Here is a 19,670-nt window from a genome sequence, read left to right as displayed (position 1 = left end):
GCTTGGGAAGTGACTGTAGTAATTCTTTGGAAGACTGAAGAGCGTCACCCGCCGGCAGCCATGGCCCCGCAGAAGCCCTGCTCCTCAGACCCAGATTCCCCCGAGTGTCCTCTCCAGAGCCAGAAGCCAGGGGATGGTAACAAGGGTCAGCAACAGTGGTCACTCACGGAAACTGGAAGCTCCATGAGGGGCCCCTGGGGTTGGGCAGTCAGCACAGAGCACTGCTCAGCCACCTGCCTCCCTTCTGGAGGATGCCATCCTCCTGTGCTGCCCGGGGCAAGAGTCCCGTACGTCCATAGCTACCTTCTGGTTTTTTGTTTTTTGTTTTGAGACAGGGTTTCTCTGTGTAGCTTTGCGCCTTGCCTGGAACTCGCTTTGTAGGCCAGGCTGGCCTCGAACTCACAGAGATCCACCTGGCTCTGCCTCCCGAGTGCTGGGATTAAAGGCGTGTGCCACCACTGCCCGGCTCATAGCTACCTTCTGGTAACCATGAAAACATGGCCACAGTGTGAGACGATTTGGGAGCAATCATGGTCCTCAGCCAGAGGTGGCAGCTTGTCACCAAATATTACCATCTACCTTTCTCCAGATTCCAAGGAGGCAGCAGCCATGACAGAAAGCGGGTATGAGATCCTGGGCGTCTGGTGACTGTATTGCCACCTTGGTACCCACCACAGTGCCCACCCCCACCCCTCACCTCCCCGCAGCCTAGGAGCATGGGAGACGCACCGTTGATGATCCGGGCCACCCGCCAGAGCCGCAGCAGGATCAGCAGGCCCAGAGCTTCAAACTGGTGATTTTTAAAGAAGAGGATGAGGTCGAGGACGAAGGACACCACCACCACGATGGCGTCCAGGATCTCAAACTTGTGGTGGAAGAACTCCAGGCGGAAGACATAGATCTTCAAGAAAATCTCCAACATGAAGAAGACCAGGATGGCAAAGCTCATGTAGTGGAAGGCCTGCGGGGACAGAGCGGGCCGGGAGCCGTCACGGGGCAGTCCCTGGCCACCACTGCCAACCCCAAGCACACCAGCCTGGTGCCAGAGAGGACTCAGTGCTGGTCCCCATCACAGACAAGGCTTCCACCCATTGAGGATAATGAGGCAATGCCAGACTTGAACATTGCTGGCCAGGCCTGGCTGTCAACCCAGTGCTTGGGAAGCGGAGGCAGGAAGAGCAAGGATTCAAGGCCTGCCTGGGCCACAGAGTGAAACTGGCTAAACTAGCCATAGAGACGGGCTGCGGCCGGCCGCACTCTGTCCTGAGCGCTTTCACAGCACACGCAAGGCCGGGGCTTTGCTTTCCAGTGCTGAAGAGAACAACAACCCCAGCCCTCAGTGTCCTCTGGCCCAGCCACCCCACTGCGAGGAACAGAGCCTATGGATGGGCAGGCACATTGGCCGGTCACTGCAGTACTGTGGGCCGAACTGTGTGGAGGGGACAATGTCAGTGTCCAATAAAAGGCACACACCTTTAATCCCTGCACTTGGGAGGCAGAGGCAGGTGGATCTCTGAGTTTGAGGCCAGCCTGGGCTACAAATCGAGTTCCAGGATGGCCAAGGCTATACAGAGAAACCCTGTCAATGAATGAATGAATGAATGAATGAATGCACCTGCTAGACAGACAGTGGCACTTCCTGTAACTGTTACTCCACTGCTGAGGCCTGGGGGAGAGTCACACACTCCCTGAGGCGGCGGTAAAGACTAGTGGTACCTGAAGAGTTCCCAGTTTCTTTCTAAGGAAGCCGGGAAGCAAGGGCATACTCCAGCTCCCGCGGTCATGTCAAAGGGACACGTAGCCCGCCTTACTGAGGCTCACAGTGACCACACTGGGGACAAAGGGTGTAAGATTGATTGTAACACACCACAGTAAGGCATGCCCCCGGGAAACGAGAGAGCAGGAGGAGGATGGGCTCATTCACGTGCACCGAGCAGCGTCCGGTGACTCGGTCGACACCATCCCCGCCCGCAGATAGTGACCCCATCCGCAGGGCCCTATGTATGCCCTGGCTGCCTGTGGACCTGAGCTGGGTGCATGCATGGCTCGGGTGGGGCTGGCGTGCACCTGCACCACGTGTGTGCCTGTACACGTGTGTGCCTGTACCACCTTTGCGCCTGTACCACATGCGTGCCTGCACCACGTGCATACCTTGACGGCATAGTCTTTCTTGTCTGGCTCAATGATCCTCAGATCCAGGAGGAGCTCAGCAAGTACCAGGAGGGAATCCAGGACCACCAGGCAGATGATGATGACCTGGTGGGGAGGAGCAGAGGACGTGAGCCCAGGATGGGACCACTTCTTTCTCAGGAACCACTGGGAAATGGTTAAGAATGGGACCCCTGCCCCCTCCTCCCCCTCTCCAGGAAGCCCTGCCTTCTCCTCCCTCGCCCCTGACCATGCAGGGGGGGCCTGTCACACTCTGGGAGCAGCTTGCTTCGCCCACTGGGTGAGAACACTGCCACCCCAGTCCCTGAGGACAGGCAGCCTTTGGGGGGCCCCTTCTGGAACTCAGAGTCCCAAGACTGGGGTGTGTTGAATAACTTATGAGCATCTGCTCTGTGTGTACCCCGGCAACAGCAAACCACAGAAAAAGAAGAAAAAAAAAATGAAACTTAAAACCAAAACCCTATTTGCCTGTTAGGAGTGGCATTTGCTTTGCGAGATGGTACGGGAGAAACAGACTGGGTGACCAAGAATAAGACTGTGGACCCCAAAGGGAGAGGAGTTCCCAAGCTCCCCACAGTGCACTCAGGAGTCCCATTCTGTTTGATTTTTCAAGACGGTGTTTCTCTGTAGCCCTGGCTGTCTTGGAACTCTCTTTATATACCAGGCTGGCCTGGAACTCAGAGATCCACCTGCCTCTGCCTAATGAGTGCTGAGATTAAAGGCATGCGCCACTGCCCAGCTTGACCTTATGTTTTGAAGTGGGGTCTCTCCCTGGAGTGGGCTCTCTAGACTAACCAGCCAGCGAGTTCTCCTGTCTCAGAGCTTTAGCGATACCATGCCAGGTTCTTCTGTCTTCTGTTAAAGCCTGGGTTCTGGACCCCAGAACTTGGGTCCTCTTGCTTGGAAAGCAAGCACTTTATTGACAGCGCCATCTTCCCAGCCAGGATTTTGTTTTGTTTTGTTTTTTGTTTATTTTAGAACCAGAGGGATAAGCAAAGTCACATGATCTAAAACCAAAGCATTACTGCATTGAGAACAGGCCCACCACACACACCACCAAAAGGCATGAAGCATGGATCTGTGCTACTGTGTGGATGAGCTGTGAACATGCTGTGTTGCGTGCAGTCAGCCCCTCAGGTCACCTGTGATGTGATCACAGAACACAGGGAAAATGCAGACTGCTGGGTGGTGGTGGGGCAGGATGGATAGTGACAATATTCTGAACTGGTTAGTGGTGAGCTATCCAGTACTCTGTGCACTACACACCACAGAAATACTCACTTTAAAATGATTAATTTTAGCTGGGCAGCGGTGGCACATGCCTTTAATCCCAGCACTTGTGGGGGGGCAGAGACAGAGATCTCTGTGAGTTTGTGGCCAGCCTGGTCTACAGAGCAAGTTCCAGGACAGGCTCCAAAGCTACACAGAGAAACCCTGTCTCGAAAAAACAAAACAAAATAATAATAATAATAATAATAATAATAATAATAATAATTTTAGCCAGGCAGTGGTGGTGTACACCTTTAATCCTAGCTCTAGGGAGACAGAGGCAGGCAGGTCTCTGTGAGTTTAAGGCCAGCCTGGTCTACAAGCAAGTTCCAGGACAGCTAGGGCTGTTACACAGAGAAACTTTTTCTCAGAAAACACAACAAAAAAAAGATTAATTGTATATCATGTGACTGTCACCTGAAGTTAGAAGTGAGAAAGAGAGAGACCAAGAAAAGACAAAGATGGATCTTAATGCTTGGCCTCTATGAACTGATTCCCCCAAACCTCAAATCTGCCCCTCTACTCGGCCGATTTCTGTGAGAGGGGAGTCACATCCCTTTGCTAACCCAGATCCTGCCCTGTGGGGCGCACTGGAGCCAAAGCCTCAGCTCTGGCCACCCCTGGATTAAGGTCAAAGTGCCAGACCCATCTCACATCGCCTTCCCCGGAGGCTGACTCATCCATGTCCATCTCGTGACTAGGGACAGCACGCTCTGTCACTGTCTTGCAGATCCTACCATCGGAGAGTAAGACTCCTGAACCGCTGTCCCCTGCTCCCATCCCATCTGGCTTCCATCCAAAATCTGGTCATGTCCCGCCCCCACACACAGCCCATCCACAGCAGCCCCTGCCTGCCTCGTCGAATAACCTTGTTGCTTTAGCCAAGGAACCTTATACCCCTCCTCCCCTCCCCCACTCAGTAGGCCACAGTCTCCTTTCATCCCAGGCCCATGAGCAACTCAGTCCCCTGCCTGAAACATGCCCTTCCACCCCCACGCTCAACCGTGAATGTCAGGAGACAGTCGCCATGGATCTCTTGACTCCCAGTCCCTGTCCAGACTCTTAGACCTCATCCCTGCCCCACTACAGGGGACCCTGTAGCCATGCTAAGCGGCATTGGACATTCCCGCCACTCCAGACCGTCACATCCAGCTTGCTGCCATCTACAATACATAGACACTGTCCCCTCAGGGGATGCCTTCATGGTAGTCCTCTTTTTTTTCCAGCCTGAGAGTCAGACCCAAGGCCGGCGGGCTGAGTGGCGGGCTGAGCCCCTTCCAGAGGCAGGGACATGCAGAGGGGGTAGGTCTGGGGCTCCCTTCACAGCTGGAAGGAAGCTGGCTCCCTCTGTTTGCTCTGAAATTGCAGGTTTGGATTTCAACCCCAACAGCATAATACCATGTTTCCTGCCGCAGCCACAGAGGGGCTGGCAGAACGCAAGGGATGCTGGGTTGTGGGCTTCCCTGAAGTGTGTGTGGGGGGGAGACCAGTGTAATCATCCACCACCACCACCACCACCACCACCACCACCACCACCACCACCACCACCCCCGCCACCCCCCTGAGAACAGTGTCAGTGAAGAGTGTGGCGCTGCTCCCCGCTTCCAGCAGGGGCTTGAGCTCTGATGCCCAGAGTGGCGTCCCCAAAGTGCCTCCCTGTGGGACTGGACCCACCAGGAGCTGTGATTGTTCCCACGCCCTTGGTCTCTTGCATTTTCCTGGAGCAGCCATGCTTCTAGACACCAGCTTGCTACCTCAGGGTGATGTTGGCGCACGCCTTTAATCCCCGCACTCGGGAGGCTGAGGCAGGCGGATCTCTGTGAGTTCGAGGCCAGCCTGGGCTGCAGAGTAGTTCCAGGAAAGGTGCAGAACTACACAGAGAAACCCTGTCTCAAACAAACAAACAAACAAACAAACAAACAAAAAAGGATGCTTGCTGTTCTTGCAGAGGACCTAGGTTCAGTTCCTAGGACCCATATCAGGTGACTCACAATCACCTGTAACTCCAGCTCCAGGGATCGGACACCCTCTAGCCTCTGAGGGCTCCTGCATGCAAATGGTGGACATAAACTTGTGGAGGCGCACACATACATAAATAAAATAATAAGTCTTTTTTCAAAAATTGCCTTTCACAAGGTTGGGATAGATGGTCCCCCCAGAGCTCAGCCAGGAAGTCCCTTACCTCTCCCTACGGCAGCATCTGGAGAGAGGTTAACAGTGAGAGCCAGGCACGTGTGTGGAGCGCGCGTGCGCGCGCGCATGCATACACACACACACACACACACACACACACACACACACACACACACACACACACACACAAGCCAGAGGTCCATGTTAGTGTCTTCAGTTACTCTCCACCCTAACTCTCATGGAACCTGGGGCTCACCAAGTGGCCAGAGAGCCCCAAGGAGCCGCCTGTCTGTGCCCCCCAGTGCTGACTGCCATGCCCTGGGCGCTGGGGAACCAAACTCGGGTCTTCATGCTTCACAACAAGCACTGTACCCACTCGGCCATCTCCCCAGCCCCACGTGTTTCTGTTACCGCTCCATAAGGAAGGGTCTGAGATTTTTGAGGCAGGGAACCCACATGACCTTGTCCAGAAGCAGGCGCTCTGTTAGAATGACTGCCTCTCTCACAGTGCACGTGGAGTATACACACAAATGTGAAAATGACTAGTGTGAAGTAACCATTCATAGGTTGCCATCAAGCTCTGTGGCAGCGGGAACAGTCGCCAGGCTGTAGAGCCGCCACCACGGGCTGGTTCCAGTGTGTTCCCACCCCCGCCCCAAGAGGAAATCCCATCTCTCTCATGCAGCCACCCCCGCCATTCTTTCCTCCCTCCCACGGCCTCCCATCTGTCTACCCGGCTGCGAGTATTCTGGACGGTTCGGCTACCTGGCATCACACACACTCCTGGGACCTCCCCTGTCTGGCTTGTCACTCAAGTCCTGTTTTCAAAGTTGCAGCATGCATCCCCACATGTCCTCCTTGGTCCCGCCCAAGCCATCGCCATCCGGAGGGACAGGCCACCGAAGGACCATTAACCTTCCTTCGCTTTATTACCTCCCCTCCCCCACTGTCAATACAGGTCGGACCACGGAGCACTGCATGTGGTAGGATGCACCGGTGGGTGGCCGCGGCAGAAGTGGGGGGGGGGGCTCCCACCTTGGTAGACCCGGTGACGTCAGCCTCCTACCTGAAACCTGTGGGAAGTGAAGAGCTTCCTCAGCCTGTTCCTGAAGTCCAGGGTCGGCCTGGGTGCGGGGACAGGGCCAGCCTCGGCATCAGCGCCCACGGCACTGCCTTCCCCCTCCGCTGGGGTGGGGGCCGGCTCCTCCTCCTCCTCCTCGTTCTCCCACTTCTTGTAGTTGATGTTCCACGTGTGGTAGTCGTCCCCGACCACGGTGAAGTGCTTCAGGAACCTGCTCATCCTCTTGGCAGGAGCCACCTTGGCTCTGCGAGTGACCTGGAGGGGCGGGACAGAGCAAGCACTTGAGGATCCCATAGCTGTGATGGAGAGCAGGGGGCCCAAACCGGGCCCTAGGGTGCTCAGAGTACCCTAGCCCAGGTCAAAAAAAGTCAGGTTGCGGGGCGGGGGGGGGGGGGGGGGCACTTATTTTTAGAATCTAGTATCTCTGTATATGAGGCAACAGGAAACCCCAATCCCACCAGACATGTCCTTGCGGTCTGACGGGCAGTCACCAACTACAGCCCGGTCTCATCAGGAGGCCCACGTGTAGATACGAGAAAAGCCCTGCACACGCAGAGAAATTGAGAGCGGGTGAGGGCTGGGGAGGAAGCATCCAAAAGTAAAAGTCCAGTTTCACAGAGAACTCACAGACGCAGGCCAGTCCTGGCCAGGCCGGTGGAAAGGGGAGTTCTCCCAGGATTAGCCAGCACGGCACACACCTGTAATCCCAGCACTTGAGGGGTAGAGGCAAGGAGGATGAGGAGTTCAAGGCCAGCCCAGGCTACATAGTAAGACCCTATCGCAAAAATAATAATAATAATAATAATAATAATAATAATAATAATAATAATAATGCTATCCCGCTGTGTACTCAGCCTGTTTAATCTACCTCTAAGAGAATAATGCTGAGAGCCAGGTGGTGGTGGTGGTGGTGGTGGTGGCGCACGCCTTTAATCCCAGCACTCAGGAGGATCTCTGTGAGTTCGAGGCCAGCCTGGTCTATAGAGTGAGTTCCAGGACACCCAGGGCTACACAGAGAAACCCTGTCTCGAGAAAAAAAAATGTGGCAACCAACCTTATTTGCTTTGGACTTCCTGTGGAACCAACTTTTAGAGCCTAAGCTAACAGAGAGCTGTAATCTTAAATCATGTACTCTTCACTGCCCCTGCCCCAGAACAGTGCGTGTGTGCCATTGGCTGAAAGCAGCAAACACAGAGGGTGAAGCCACCTTCTAAAGTGGATATCCGTTTATGGAAGTCGGTTCATAAACCATTGTTCGTATTGCTATAGTTGTCTGGGTCAGTCGGGGTGACGTGATCCTTGCAGAGTCTGGGGTAAGATCCCTGTCAAGTACCCCATCCCTCCCCTGTGTGATGGCTTCCAGTGCTGCTCAATAAAGACAGAGGGACGCTTTGTGGGAGACAGACACAGTCACCCGACATAGACACACAAAAGGCACCCTTACACACAGTCACACTCAGGGACAGACAAACTCCCAAGACAGCCTCCATCAGGCATGCACAGGTTCCCGCAGAGGAACATGTAGTGAAGGAATTCAAATCTGGACTCACTCTTGGCTAAAAGACTCGAAGGGGAAGTGCTTTTCTTCCTTTCCTTAATGTGACATCGAGGCATCGTTGGTGACTCGGAGTTAACCACTAAAGCGTGTAATCCACACAGGCGGTTCTGAAGGTTCTGCCTCTAGACTCCGATCCGAAGAGGACCCACTCACGGCATCTCTGGTCCCAACATCATTCCCGTCCATCTCTGCCTGCAGTATGGCAGGAGCCTCCTGCCACCGCCCCTTCTGTAGGGAACTATAGAGAACTAACTAACATACAATGAGCCTGTGGCAGGCCTTTGCCTAAAAGCTCTCCTGTGGTCCTCCACAGTCCCTCTTGCTGGTGTCCTTCCCGTCATTCATGCTCCTGGGGAGGCTTCTCTTTATTGCGTCATTGAAGTTATGTTGAGGCAGGAAAGAGAGGCGGGAAATTAATAGGAGATAAGAAGATAAAGAAGCCCCGCCCCCTGGGATCCAGGCTGCCTCTCTTGCTGACTGAGCCTTGGGAGACTTCAATGCCACCCACAAAAGCAAAGATCACCTGCACACATGCTTTCCTGAAGACATTGCAAAAAAGAGTGTTAAGAACACCAAACGAGGCCGGGCGGTGGTGGCGCACGCCTTTAATCCCAGCACTCGGGAGGCAGAGGCAGGCGGATCTCTGTGAGTTCAAGGCCAGCCTGGGCTACCAAGTGAGCTCCAGGAAAGGCGCAAAGCTACGCAGAGAAACCCTGTCTCGAAAAACCAAAAAAAAAAAAAAAAAAAAAAAAAGAACACCAAACGATGTTCACTTTGGGCCACGTGTTGTGACCCTGAGTTCCAACATATTAACGCTCTTCACTCATTCCAGACTCTCTACTGAACCTCAAAATCACCTTATGACTCCTTTCTTCTTTTGTCTTTCTTTTTTTGAGACAGGGTTTCTCTGTGTATTTTGGGCTGTCCTGAAACTCACCTGCCTCTGCCTCTGAGTGCTGAGATTACAGACATGAGCCACTGTACCCAGCGTGAACTTATGATTTTGAGCAAGGTAGACACACCCAGCAGGTACACAAGCAGTGGAAGGCGAGAACTGATTCCCAGGTTGTCCTCTGACCTCTGCACACACATGCTGATACCCACAGATATCACACACACACTCCCACACATCACTTTACGGTTCCATTAAAAAAAGGGAATTCTTCAAGAAAATTTAACTTTTAAACTTAACGTTTGTTTGTTTGTTTATTTATTATTTGGCTTTTGAGACAAGGTTTCTCTGTGTAGCCCTGGCTGTCCTGGAACTTGCTCTGTAGACCAGGCTGTCCTTGAACTCACAGAGATCCGCCTGCCTCTGCCTCCCGAGTGCTGGGATTTGCTTTGCTCAGGCTCATTTGGGGATGTCTCCTACTGGATGCCTGGTTGGGGTGGGGTGGCCTCTCTGGCTGCTGTCAGGCTGTGTTTCCCTGCTGCTGAGACACCGTGATGACATGGCACTTGCCTGTGGATTCTCTGCCCCCCCCCCCCCCCCCCCCCCCCCGCACTTTGCTCTCAGCTCTGGGACAAGTAAGATGTCTGCCATCTTGTACAGCTGTACCCTGAACAGTGCCCCTCCCCACGCCCCCTCCATGGTACACACAGCAGCACTCTGGTGTTAGGTGACTAAGTGGACACAGAAATGTGGCCAGAGGGTCGGATCCGCTCAGCAATTAAGAGCACTTCCTGCTCTTCCAGAGGACCTGGCTTTAGTTCCCAGAACCCATGTCAGGTGACTTACAACTGCCTGTAACTCCCGCTCCTGGTGGATCTGATCCTGGTACCTGTCCTCACGTGCAAACACATCATACACAGGCACACACATAAATAAAAATAATAAAAATAAAAATTTTAAATTTTAAATGTGGCCAGAACGCGCACGCGCGCGCGCACACACACACACACACACACACACACACACACACACACACACACACACACACACGCACAGGTCAGAGTGGTATCAACCATCCTGCTCTTTCAGTCTCCACCTTATTTCCTAGAGACAGGGTCTCTCACAAGCTCGAGTTAGGCTGGCAGCCAGCAAGCTCCAGTTATCTCCTGCCTCTGTCTCCACCAGCACTGACATTACAGGCGTCCAGGGCCACACTGCTTCTCTATAGATACTGGGGGTTCAAACTCAAGTCCTCGTGTGCGCCACTGGGCCATCTCATGTGTCCACAATCAGATCTTTAGACATCTGTTCAGCGTAGCAAGGGGTGTGATTCAGTAGGACCATGTTTACCCAGCAGGCCTAAGGCCCCGGGTTCCATGTCTGGCAGGCAAGGAGAAATAAAAGCTGGAGAAATAGCCAGGTATGATGCACACCTTTAATCCCAGTACTCAGAGACAGAGGCAGGTGGATCTCTGTGAGTTCCAGGCCAGCCGGGGCTACAGAGTGAGACTCTGTCTCAAAGACTAACTAAGGGAGCTGGAGAAACAGCTTAGTGGTCAACGCAAATGCTGTCCTTGAGAGGGCCGAGTTCAGTTCCCAGCACCCACATAGCAATGCAACCATGTGTAACTCCAGCTCCAGGGGATCTGACGCCCTCTTCTGGACTCCATAGGTACCTGCACTCACAAGCACATACCCACACACAGACATGCGCATGTAACTTTAAAGAAGTTCTTTGGGGGCTGGAGCCACGGTTCAAGTGTTACAGGCACTCGTTGCTCTTCCAGAGGACCTGGGTTCAAGTCTCATTTCCCACATAATGGCTCACAGCCGTCTATAATTCCAGTTCTGGGGGGGTCTGATGGCTTCTTTTAGCCTCTGTAGGTACCAGGTATGCACACAGTACACAGACGTACACACAAGCAAAATACCCAAATGCTGGGAATTGAACCCGGGTCCTCTGGAAGAGCAGGCAGTGCTCTTAACCACTGAGTCATCTCTCCAGCCCAGGTTTGTTTGTTTTGGAGACAAGGTTTTTCTGTGTAACAGCTGTCCTGGAACTCTGGCTGTCCTGGAACCTGGCTGTCCTGGAACTCTCTTCATAGACCAGGCTGGCCTCGAACTCACAGAGAGAGATCCGCCTGCCCCTACCTCCAGAGTGCTGGGATTAAAAGTGTGCGCCACCACATCTGGCTAATTTTTAAAAGATTTTAAATAAATCAACATGTTAAAAGCTCACTGTAGGGTCAGCAAGATGGTTCTGCAGGTTCAGGCATTAGGCACCAGCCCTGAGTTCAATTCCTAGAAGCCACGTGGTGGAGAGAACTCACACTTACCTTTGATCACCACAGACACACTGCCACACGTGCCAATAAGTGAATATGTGTAATTTAAATGTTTTTTTAAAAGAAGATGTAGAAGTCTAAGCAGGAGTGTGAGGCCTGAAGGATGGATTCTGACTCCTGGCCTTGATACAGTAACTGCTGCTCTCCCTATTCCCTCCGTGGTCACCAAATAAAATACACTGTGCTCCCGAGAAAGGAACGAGCCCTCCAGCCTGCTTTCTGCCTGGAGGGCAGAACTGGAGGAGCTTTCTAGACGAGGAGAGGAAGACAGGAGCCCAGGAAGACTGTAGCTCCCCTACTTCCTCAGGAATCTTGGGGCAAGGAGAAGGACACACAAAAATGCCCCTTTGCTGGACCCTAAATGTCTGTCACAGACGCTGTGAGGTAAAATGTTAACTCGGGAAACAAAACAAAACACCTCTCAGGGACGTGTGAGGGACTGAAGGGCTACAGAGATGTTTCCAGGCTGGGTGAGGGTGGTCTGTCTCCAACAGCCAGGAGAGAATTCTTCACAAGCCCAAGCCTTCAGCGGGAACTCCAGAAAAAACGGCAGACTGCACCCAACAGACTCTTCCCGACAAACAAGCCGGAAACAAGCCTTGAAAAGATCACCCGGGGCCAGCGAGCAGGCTCAGCGGGTAAAGGCGCTTGCCCCTAAGCCTGACAACCTGAGTTCAATCCTCGGGACCCACCTGATAGAAGGTGAGAGCTGACCCCCACAGGGTATCCTCTGACCTTCATGACCGTATGCTGTGGTATGTGTGTGTCCCCTCAAACACAAATAAGTAAATGTAAAAGAGACAAGAAAGTCCACATTTCCCTTAAAGAAAAAAAATCAGCCGATCCCAGGTTAAAGAAATGACCATTGAACAAAACTCACAAAGTGGACACACATAATAAAACTGGCCACCAAATCAGCTGTAGCATGCACACATGCATGCACGCGCACACACACACACACACACACACACACACACACACACACACACACATAAATGAAGGAAAAAAAAAAACCTCAATGAACAGGCTTAAGAGCCAGTATAGTAGTGAATGGCCATAATACAGCACTTGGGAGGTTAGAGGCGGGAAGATCAGGAGTTCAAGGCCAGCCTTGGCTACATAGCAAGTTCTAAGCCAGGATGAGCTACACAAGACCCTGCCAAAAATCAAAGACAAAATAACAAGATGCAAGAAGGAACGATCAGTGACCTTCAAGAGAGAGCCACAGAAAATACCAGTGGGAGGGCTGGGGGGATGGCTCAGTGGTCTCTTGCAGAGCGCCTGCCCTGCAAGTGCGAGGACCTGAGTGTAGATGACCAGAACCCTAAGGCCAAGCAGGGCATCCCATGTGGGGCCTCCCCACATTCCTGCCACAAGGGGAGGTGTAGAGACAATCCCTGGAAATTTGGTGTGCCCCCTGAGGAGCAAGAGACCCCGTATCAAGGAAGGAGGCGGCAGGCTGTCTTCTGGCCTCCACACGCGCACCGTGGTATGAATACACCCGCATTCACCCCGACATACACGCGCACGCACACACAAACATTTAAGTGCAAAAGTATCAGTTGGCAGAAAGTACAAAGAACAAAAGGAGCCTGGGGAACGCTAACAAGTATTCTGGCCGTAGGGATACCTGTGGTACCAAAAGATGACAGGGAGATTAAAATAATAATAATAATAATAATAATAATAATAATAATAATAATAATAATGGCTGAGGTTGGCAACATGGCTTGGTGAGCAAAGGTGATGATCCGAGTTCAATCCCCGCCATTCCCATGGTGGAAGAAGGGGCCCAACTCCTGTGAGCCCTCCACAACATGTGCGCTGTGGCACACACACACCCCCAGGCCCAGACACAAACCAACCAACAAATGAAAAGGTACATTTGACATGGATGAAAAAAACAGTCACCTTCGATAGGATAGACGTGTGGACTGAAACACAATGGACTCCCAGCCAGAGGGCCGTACAAGAGAATGGACAGAGGCATGTAAGCACAATGGTTAGGGTGCTTGCTTGCCCAGCCCGCTAGGCCCTGGGTTCTGTCCTTAGCAAGACAGCTTGTGCATGTGAGAGCAGACTGGGGAAGCGGGGTATGTCTTGCCCCCTGCCCACGAACTGCCCTGGGTTCTGTGTGGCCTTATGTTTCCAGGCACTAGATTGGGTCAACAAACACTTCCCACGGCCCCAGCGTTTTCTAGCTAAGTGCTGTGGGTGGTGGTGGCGGGGGGGAGTTGGGGGGGATGGAGGGGAAGGCCCCATTGTCAGAGCTGAGATGCAGCTGACATGGAGTGTGGAAGCCGGGACTCTGCAGGCATCTAAAGCCCAGGCTGCCTCGCTGCCCCCCCCCCCCGCCCCCATAATCTGGGTACCTCAGGAGCGGCAGGCTTCAGATGTCTTCAAAGGTCAGGAGGCCCAAAGAGAGCTTGAGACAGTGCATGGGCCCCTGGGAGCAGCCATCTTGTGTCCTAGCCACAGAGGCCAGCCCAGCTCCTTCCCCCATCTTCTTAGTCTCTGTCCTCTGTGGCCCAGGAGGCTGCCTGGCCTCCTACTGATGCCTGGCTTCCCCCTTCTCTGCCCAGGCCTGGGCAGGTCTCACCTCGGCCCTCTCCACCCCTGGAACTGCTCCTTTGTGGTCTCCAACTAAAGCCCGAGGGAAACCTCCCAGCCCCTTCCCATGGTGGGCACGGCCTCTCTGCTTCCGGCAGCGTGCCCCCCCCTCATCCCTGTAGCCTCACATGACCCCCCCCTCAGAGCCCTGCAACCTGGCTGCTCCTCACCTGCCTCGGCCTGACGTTGGTCTATTCTTCCTCATAGACCTCAGTGCTACTTCCTCGGACCCTGAGCCAAAGGCAGATTCCTCTCCCAGTCCCCCAGCCTCCCCTTCCGCTCCCTAGAATCCTCCCCTCGGTACCTAACTATAGTGTTCCTTAGCCTGTAAGCACCACAAAGGAGGGTCCGGGTGCCCTGAGCCCACTGAGGCATCTGCCCGAGTCTCCCTCTCCTCAAGACCACCATGAATCCCCCCCACCCACCCCCACCCCACCCCCAGGAAACACCTCAGCCCTCAGGCAAAGGCCACTGAGGCCCGACCAAAACCACACGTCACAGGAGAGGCAAGTTTACGCTCGGAAACCTTCTGACCAGTCAAGATGTGACTTGGGATGAAAATACATGTGGTGTCCAGCCGAGCAAAAAAACAAAAAAGAATTCTGGTTTTAAGTCAGGGCTGTCCTGTCAGAAGCAGGAAAGTTCCAGAAAAGGGCTGTGACCACAGCCCTTTCCGTCACCCCGGCCTCTCACAAACCTAGAAAGATGGGCTCTGGGACTCCCGCTGAACACCTGCCCAGGCCAGGCTCCTGTGGACCTCAATGGCAACTCTGTGTCACCAGTGCGGAAAATCATTTCTCCCCTGCTCCACCTGGTCCCCTGCCGTTGAAGATCCTGTCACATGGGCCCAGGGCTGTGCTACTGTGGCTTGTGGGCTTTACAATGGAGTGACTGGAGTGGACACCCTGCAGCTACGTCTCCACGGGAGCCCCCGCTATCCACATTCTCCTCTGCCCTGGTGTTCCTGACCCTGAGGTCACTCACCTTCCTGTATCAAAGCCCAGGCCAGGGCTGCAGAGATGTGCAAGTGTAAGGACCTGAGTTCGATACCCAGCACCCCCATAAACACTGGGCACAGCAGCTGGAGAGAGAGAGCTGGCTAGTTAAGAGCAAGGGCTGCTCTTGCAGAGGAGCGAGGCTCAATTTCCAGCCCCCAAGCCAGGCCACTCAGACCTGCTGGTAGCTCCAGCCTCAGGGGATCTGACACCCTCTTCCGGCACCTGCCCTCATGTGCACATACCCACAGACATACACAGAATTTTAAGAATAGAAATAAGTAAAAAAAAAAAAAAACAAAATTAAAAGCTGGGCATGCTGGCATGAGTCTACAGTCCTAAAGGGCGAATTCCAGGCCAGTGAGAGGCTCTTGCTCACAAACAAACAAATAAATGGTGGGTGGCTCCTGAGGAACAGCATGCAACATCCAAGGTTGACCTCTGGCCTCTACCTGCACCTCTGTAAGAGTGTACACACACACACACACACACACACACACTCACACACTCACACACTCACACACACACACTCACACACTCACGCACACACATACACACACACTCACACACACACACTCTCACACACACACTCTCTCACACACACACACTCTCACACACACACTCTCACACACACACACACACACACTCACAGGAGTTCGGCCCCCCAGGTTCTGACCTGCCAATCATTACCCCGACAGCTGACCCCATTTTTCTCGACGGCCCTTCCCCTCCTCTTCCTCTCCTTGCTCAGGCTACCATGCCCGGCTTCCTTGGCAGCCCAACCCTGACCTTGGCAGGCTGGGGCCTCTCCACTTCCGGTGGTCCCTCCACTTCCGGGGGTCTCCGCAGCCCGGTGTTCAGTGCTGCTCCTGTTCAAGTGCCCAGCCTGGTCCGAGCTGCCGCCATCTCAGTGGCCAGTGTGCCGTGCCGTGCCCTGCCCGAGCTCAGCTCACTTCCTCACCAAATCTGCTCCTCTGGGGCCACAGCATCACCGCCACCATGCCCAAGCTGAGAACTGAAGATCCGGCTGGGTTCCCTCCCACTGCCCCTGTTCTGATATGTCGCCCTAACAACTCCCAGCTCATGGGTCCCTGCGGCGGCCACTGTCTCTGGCCTGGCCCTGATCCATTCTCCTCACTCATCCTCTGTGTCTCCCCACACCAGGTCCCCACGCTCAGCACAGCCAGGCTGGGTCCCATCTTCCCCACTGCCCCACCCACACGGTTACAGAAGAATTGTCGCCGGGCGGTGGTGGCACCTGTCTTTAATCCCAGCACTCGGGAGGCAGACGCAGGCGGATCTCTGTGAGTTCAAGGCCAGCCTGGGCTACAGAGCGAGATCCAGGACAGGCACCAAAGCTACACAGAGAAACCCTGTCTAGAAAAAACCAAAAAAATTAAAAAAAAAAAAAATAAAAAAAAATAAAGGACTAAAGAAACAGCGAGGTACCTCCTTCAAAGTATTCCTCTCCAGGGGCCCCCTTTTCAACACCTGTCTCCCACCACTGACTTGTGACCCATGACTATAGGCCAGTGTTCTTGCCTCCCCTGGCCTCAGTTTCCCCTCCTATGGAAGGTACTCAGGAGGCAGAGCCAGGCGGATCTCTGTGAGTTCGAGGCCAGCCTGGGCTACAGAGCGAGATCCAGGACAGGCTCCAAAGCTACACAGAGAAACCGTGTCTCGAAAAAACAAACAAACAAACAAACAAACAAAACCCAAAAACAACAGCAATAACAACAACAACAACAAAACTTCACTGGCTCGGGACTGGGACCCACCTTCCCCTGGATATCATCCAAGTCTTGGACTTAGATGTCCCTTCCCCAGCTGTCCCCTCCACCACTAGCTGCTACCACATGGTGTCAACTCACTGTGCCCCTGTGCCCTGGGGAAGGGCTCCACAAACATTTAATGAACAAATTAAGCACATAATGGAACCAGGGAGCTGTCCCTCCAAGGCCCTGTAATGGCCACGCGACAGGTGCCGCACCAGGCAAATGACTCACCTGGGAAAAAGTAAATGGAGACCTATGCATGTCTCCTGAGGCTGTCAGCATTCACAGGGGCCAAACCGCCACCCGGAGGAGCGGAAAGTCCCTACCTCCCTGCGGAATGGCCTCCAACACCCCAGAAAAGGGTGCTTTTTAAGAAACATGGCCAGCCGGGCGGTGGTGGCGCACGCCTTTAATCCCAGCACTCGGGAGGCAGAGGCAGGCGGATCTCTGTGAGTTCGAGGCCAGCCTGGGCTACCAAGTGAGATCCAGGAAAGGCGCAAAGCTACACAAGAGAAACCCTGTCTCGGAAAAACCAAAAAAAAAAAAAAAAAAAAAAAAAAAGAAACATGGACAACTCCCAAGTCCCTGTTCCCAAGAGCCTGCCCCATGTCCCTGTTCCCTCCTCATACTCTGGGGGCCTTGATTTGCTTATTGACCACAATCCCTGATCCCAGAACTCCACAAGACTCTACAGCAGCAGCATCTACCATCATCCACGCCCATTTATCATTATATATATATATATATATATATATATATATATATATATATATCACAAGTCCACACCTGATTTTCCCTCCCATAGTAGCCCAGGCTAGCACTGAGGGTCTCAGTATGGGGGAGATGGCGGAGTCAGGCTCAGCCCCAGGGCTGTGTGAACTCAGGGACCATGTTCTAGAATACAGGGTAAAGAGAACCCAGGCAGCTAGTGGTTCCCTGCCCAGAGCATTAATAAGTTGAACTTCGGGGCCCCTCTGGAGCAACAGGAAGTGGCCTTCTTTGGAACTTGGGTCTCTGCTGACAATATCACTAAGATATTAAGATGGACTCACTCTGGATGTTAGCAGCCAGTGTCCTGAGGAGCAGAAGAGACCCAGAGGACCAGGTCACATGTTGACAGAAGCAGGGATTCCACAAGCCAAAGGGAGCTGAAGCCAACTCCAGCCACTCCCTTCTGCTGGGATACGCAGGCCACCCCACTTGCTCTCACATAATCCTGAGAAGTAAGCAGGGCAGGAGGAACAATTTCTGCATTCCATAGGAGGGGAAACTGAGGCCAGGGGAGGCAAGAACACTGGCCTATGGTCATAGGTCACAAGTCAGTGGTGGGAGACAGGTGTTGAAAAGGGGGCCCCTGGAGAGGAATACTTTGAAGGAGGTACCTCGCTGTTTCTTTAGTCCTTTTTGTTTGTTTGTTTTTGTTTTTGTTTTTTCCAGACAGGATTTCTCTGTGTAGCTTTGGAGCTTGTCCTGGATCTCATTCTCTAGACCAGGCTGGCCTCGAACTCACAGAGATCCATCTGGCTCTGGCTCCCGAGTGCTGGGATTAAAGGAGTGCGCCACCACCGCCCGGCTTTAGTCCTTTTTTAAAATGTGATCTCATTGTGCTGCCCACCCTGCATCCATATATGTGCATGTGCACACACTACACACACCACACACACACACACACACATGTGAAAGCTACAGGTCCACCTGAGGGGGTCATTCCTCAAGTACTGTTCACTCCCTCCCCCAAAAGGCTTTCTCACTGAACTTAGAGTGTACAGACTAGACCGCCCGGCCAGTGGGTCCCAGCAATCTGCCCTCTCCCGCTTCCTCTTAGCCCTGAGATTACAGCGTGCACCAACACACCCAGCTTTCCCTGAGGCTTCTAGACTGGAACTCAGCTTCTCACACCCGAGTCATCTCCCCAGCCGCATGCCCATGTCCCCACCTGCAGTGAGGACAGCTACAGAACCTGTCTCCTCCTGTACAGAACAGAGAGCGCTCAGGCGGCTGGCAGTTGCTATCCCCAAATGACCTGCCTGCCTTTCAGTCTCCGGACATCTCAGAACTTGGGCATTCCACCCCTCCTTCCTATAGAAAGCAGCCTCCTTTACGTGACCTCCTGCTGTCCTTTTAGCCGGGGGCTTTGTGACTGCCCCCCCCCGGGGGGGGGGTTCCCAAGGGACCGCCTTCCTCATAGGACTGAGCCCGCTAATGCACACCTGGGATCCTTGCTCTCAGGAGACAGAGGCAGGGGGATTGAAAACTCCAGACAAGAGCCTGTCTCATAAAACTAAAACCCGTGTGTGGGTGTGGTCTGGTGCCTAACGGGCTTCTCTGGTCCCGAACACCTCGCATCCTGTCACAGCCCATTGCTGGAGGAAACAGTGTGTCCTGTGTAACCCCAGGGAGGGGAGTCTGTTGCGTGTGGCCAGCTTCCTGCCGTCTCAGCCCAGTGCCTTCCCCTTGGCTGGCTTAACCTGTGTGGTACACACGTCCGCTTTCTTGCAGCCTTGCCAAGGAGGCGCCGAGATGGTGTTGGGGACCCCTGCCATAGTCCTTTGCTTAAAACTGTCTCTGGCTCCCTACTACTGTAAATGGTGAAGAACAAGGCGCTCCCCTGGGCTCCCCGTCTTCCTCCTGCTGCAGCTCGGCCCACCTAGCTGGTCTCACCTGCCTCCTCCTGCTTAGCCAAACTGCCTCCATTCAGCCTTTGTACCAGGCAGGTTGGTCTGGCCTCAGGGCCTCTGCACAAGCAGCTTCCTCGGGCCTGGAATACATAACCCCTCTCTCACACTGTCCTCTAGCTCTTCTCTCCTCTTTTAGGTTCCTTCCAAGTGTCCCAGCTCAGGGGT

At 53.6% G+C, this 19,670-nt stretch overlaps 1 protein-coding gene across 2 annotated transcripts in view; it reads right to left on the bottom strand.

Annotated features, from left to right (window-relative positions):
* Positions 1 to 19,670, bottom strand: part of Hvcn1 (hydrogen voltage gated channel 1) — a 33,234-nt gene that overhangs the window by 3,376 nt on the left and 10,188 nt on the right. Inside the window, exons 1-4 of one of the 2 annotated variants that reach the window (XM_076561092.1) lie at positions 15,842 to 16,217; positions 6,638 to 6,907; positions 2,152 to 2,256; positions 730 to 961 (exon numbers count right to left, since the gene is read on the bottom strand). In XM_076561092.1, coding sequence (XP_076417207.1) covers positions 730 to 961; positions 2,152 to 2,256; positions 6,638 to 6,871 — 571 coding nt within the window. In that variant the 5' untranslated portion in view covers positions 6,872 to 6,907; positions 15,842 to 16,217. Of the gene's footprint in view, positions 1 to 729; positions 962 to 2,151; positions 2,257 to 6,637; positions 6,908 to 15,841; positions 16,218 to 19,670 lie in introns of those variants that run through there. The other variant, XM_006970756.4, reaches the window with a different exon arrangement.

Source organism: Peromyscus maniculatus, chromosome 23 (assembly GCF_049852395.1).
Source record: "Peromyscus maniculatus bairdii isolate BWxNUB_F1_BW_parent chromosome 23, HU_Pman_BW_mat_3.1, whole genome shotgun sequence".
NCBI lineage: Eukaryota > Metazoa > Chordata > Mammalia > Rodentia > Cricetidae > Peromyscus > Peromyscus maniculatus.
This window is presented reverse-complemented; position numbering and strand designations above follow the sequence as displayed.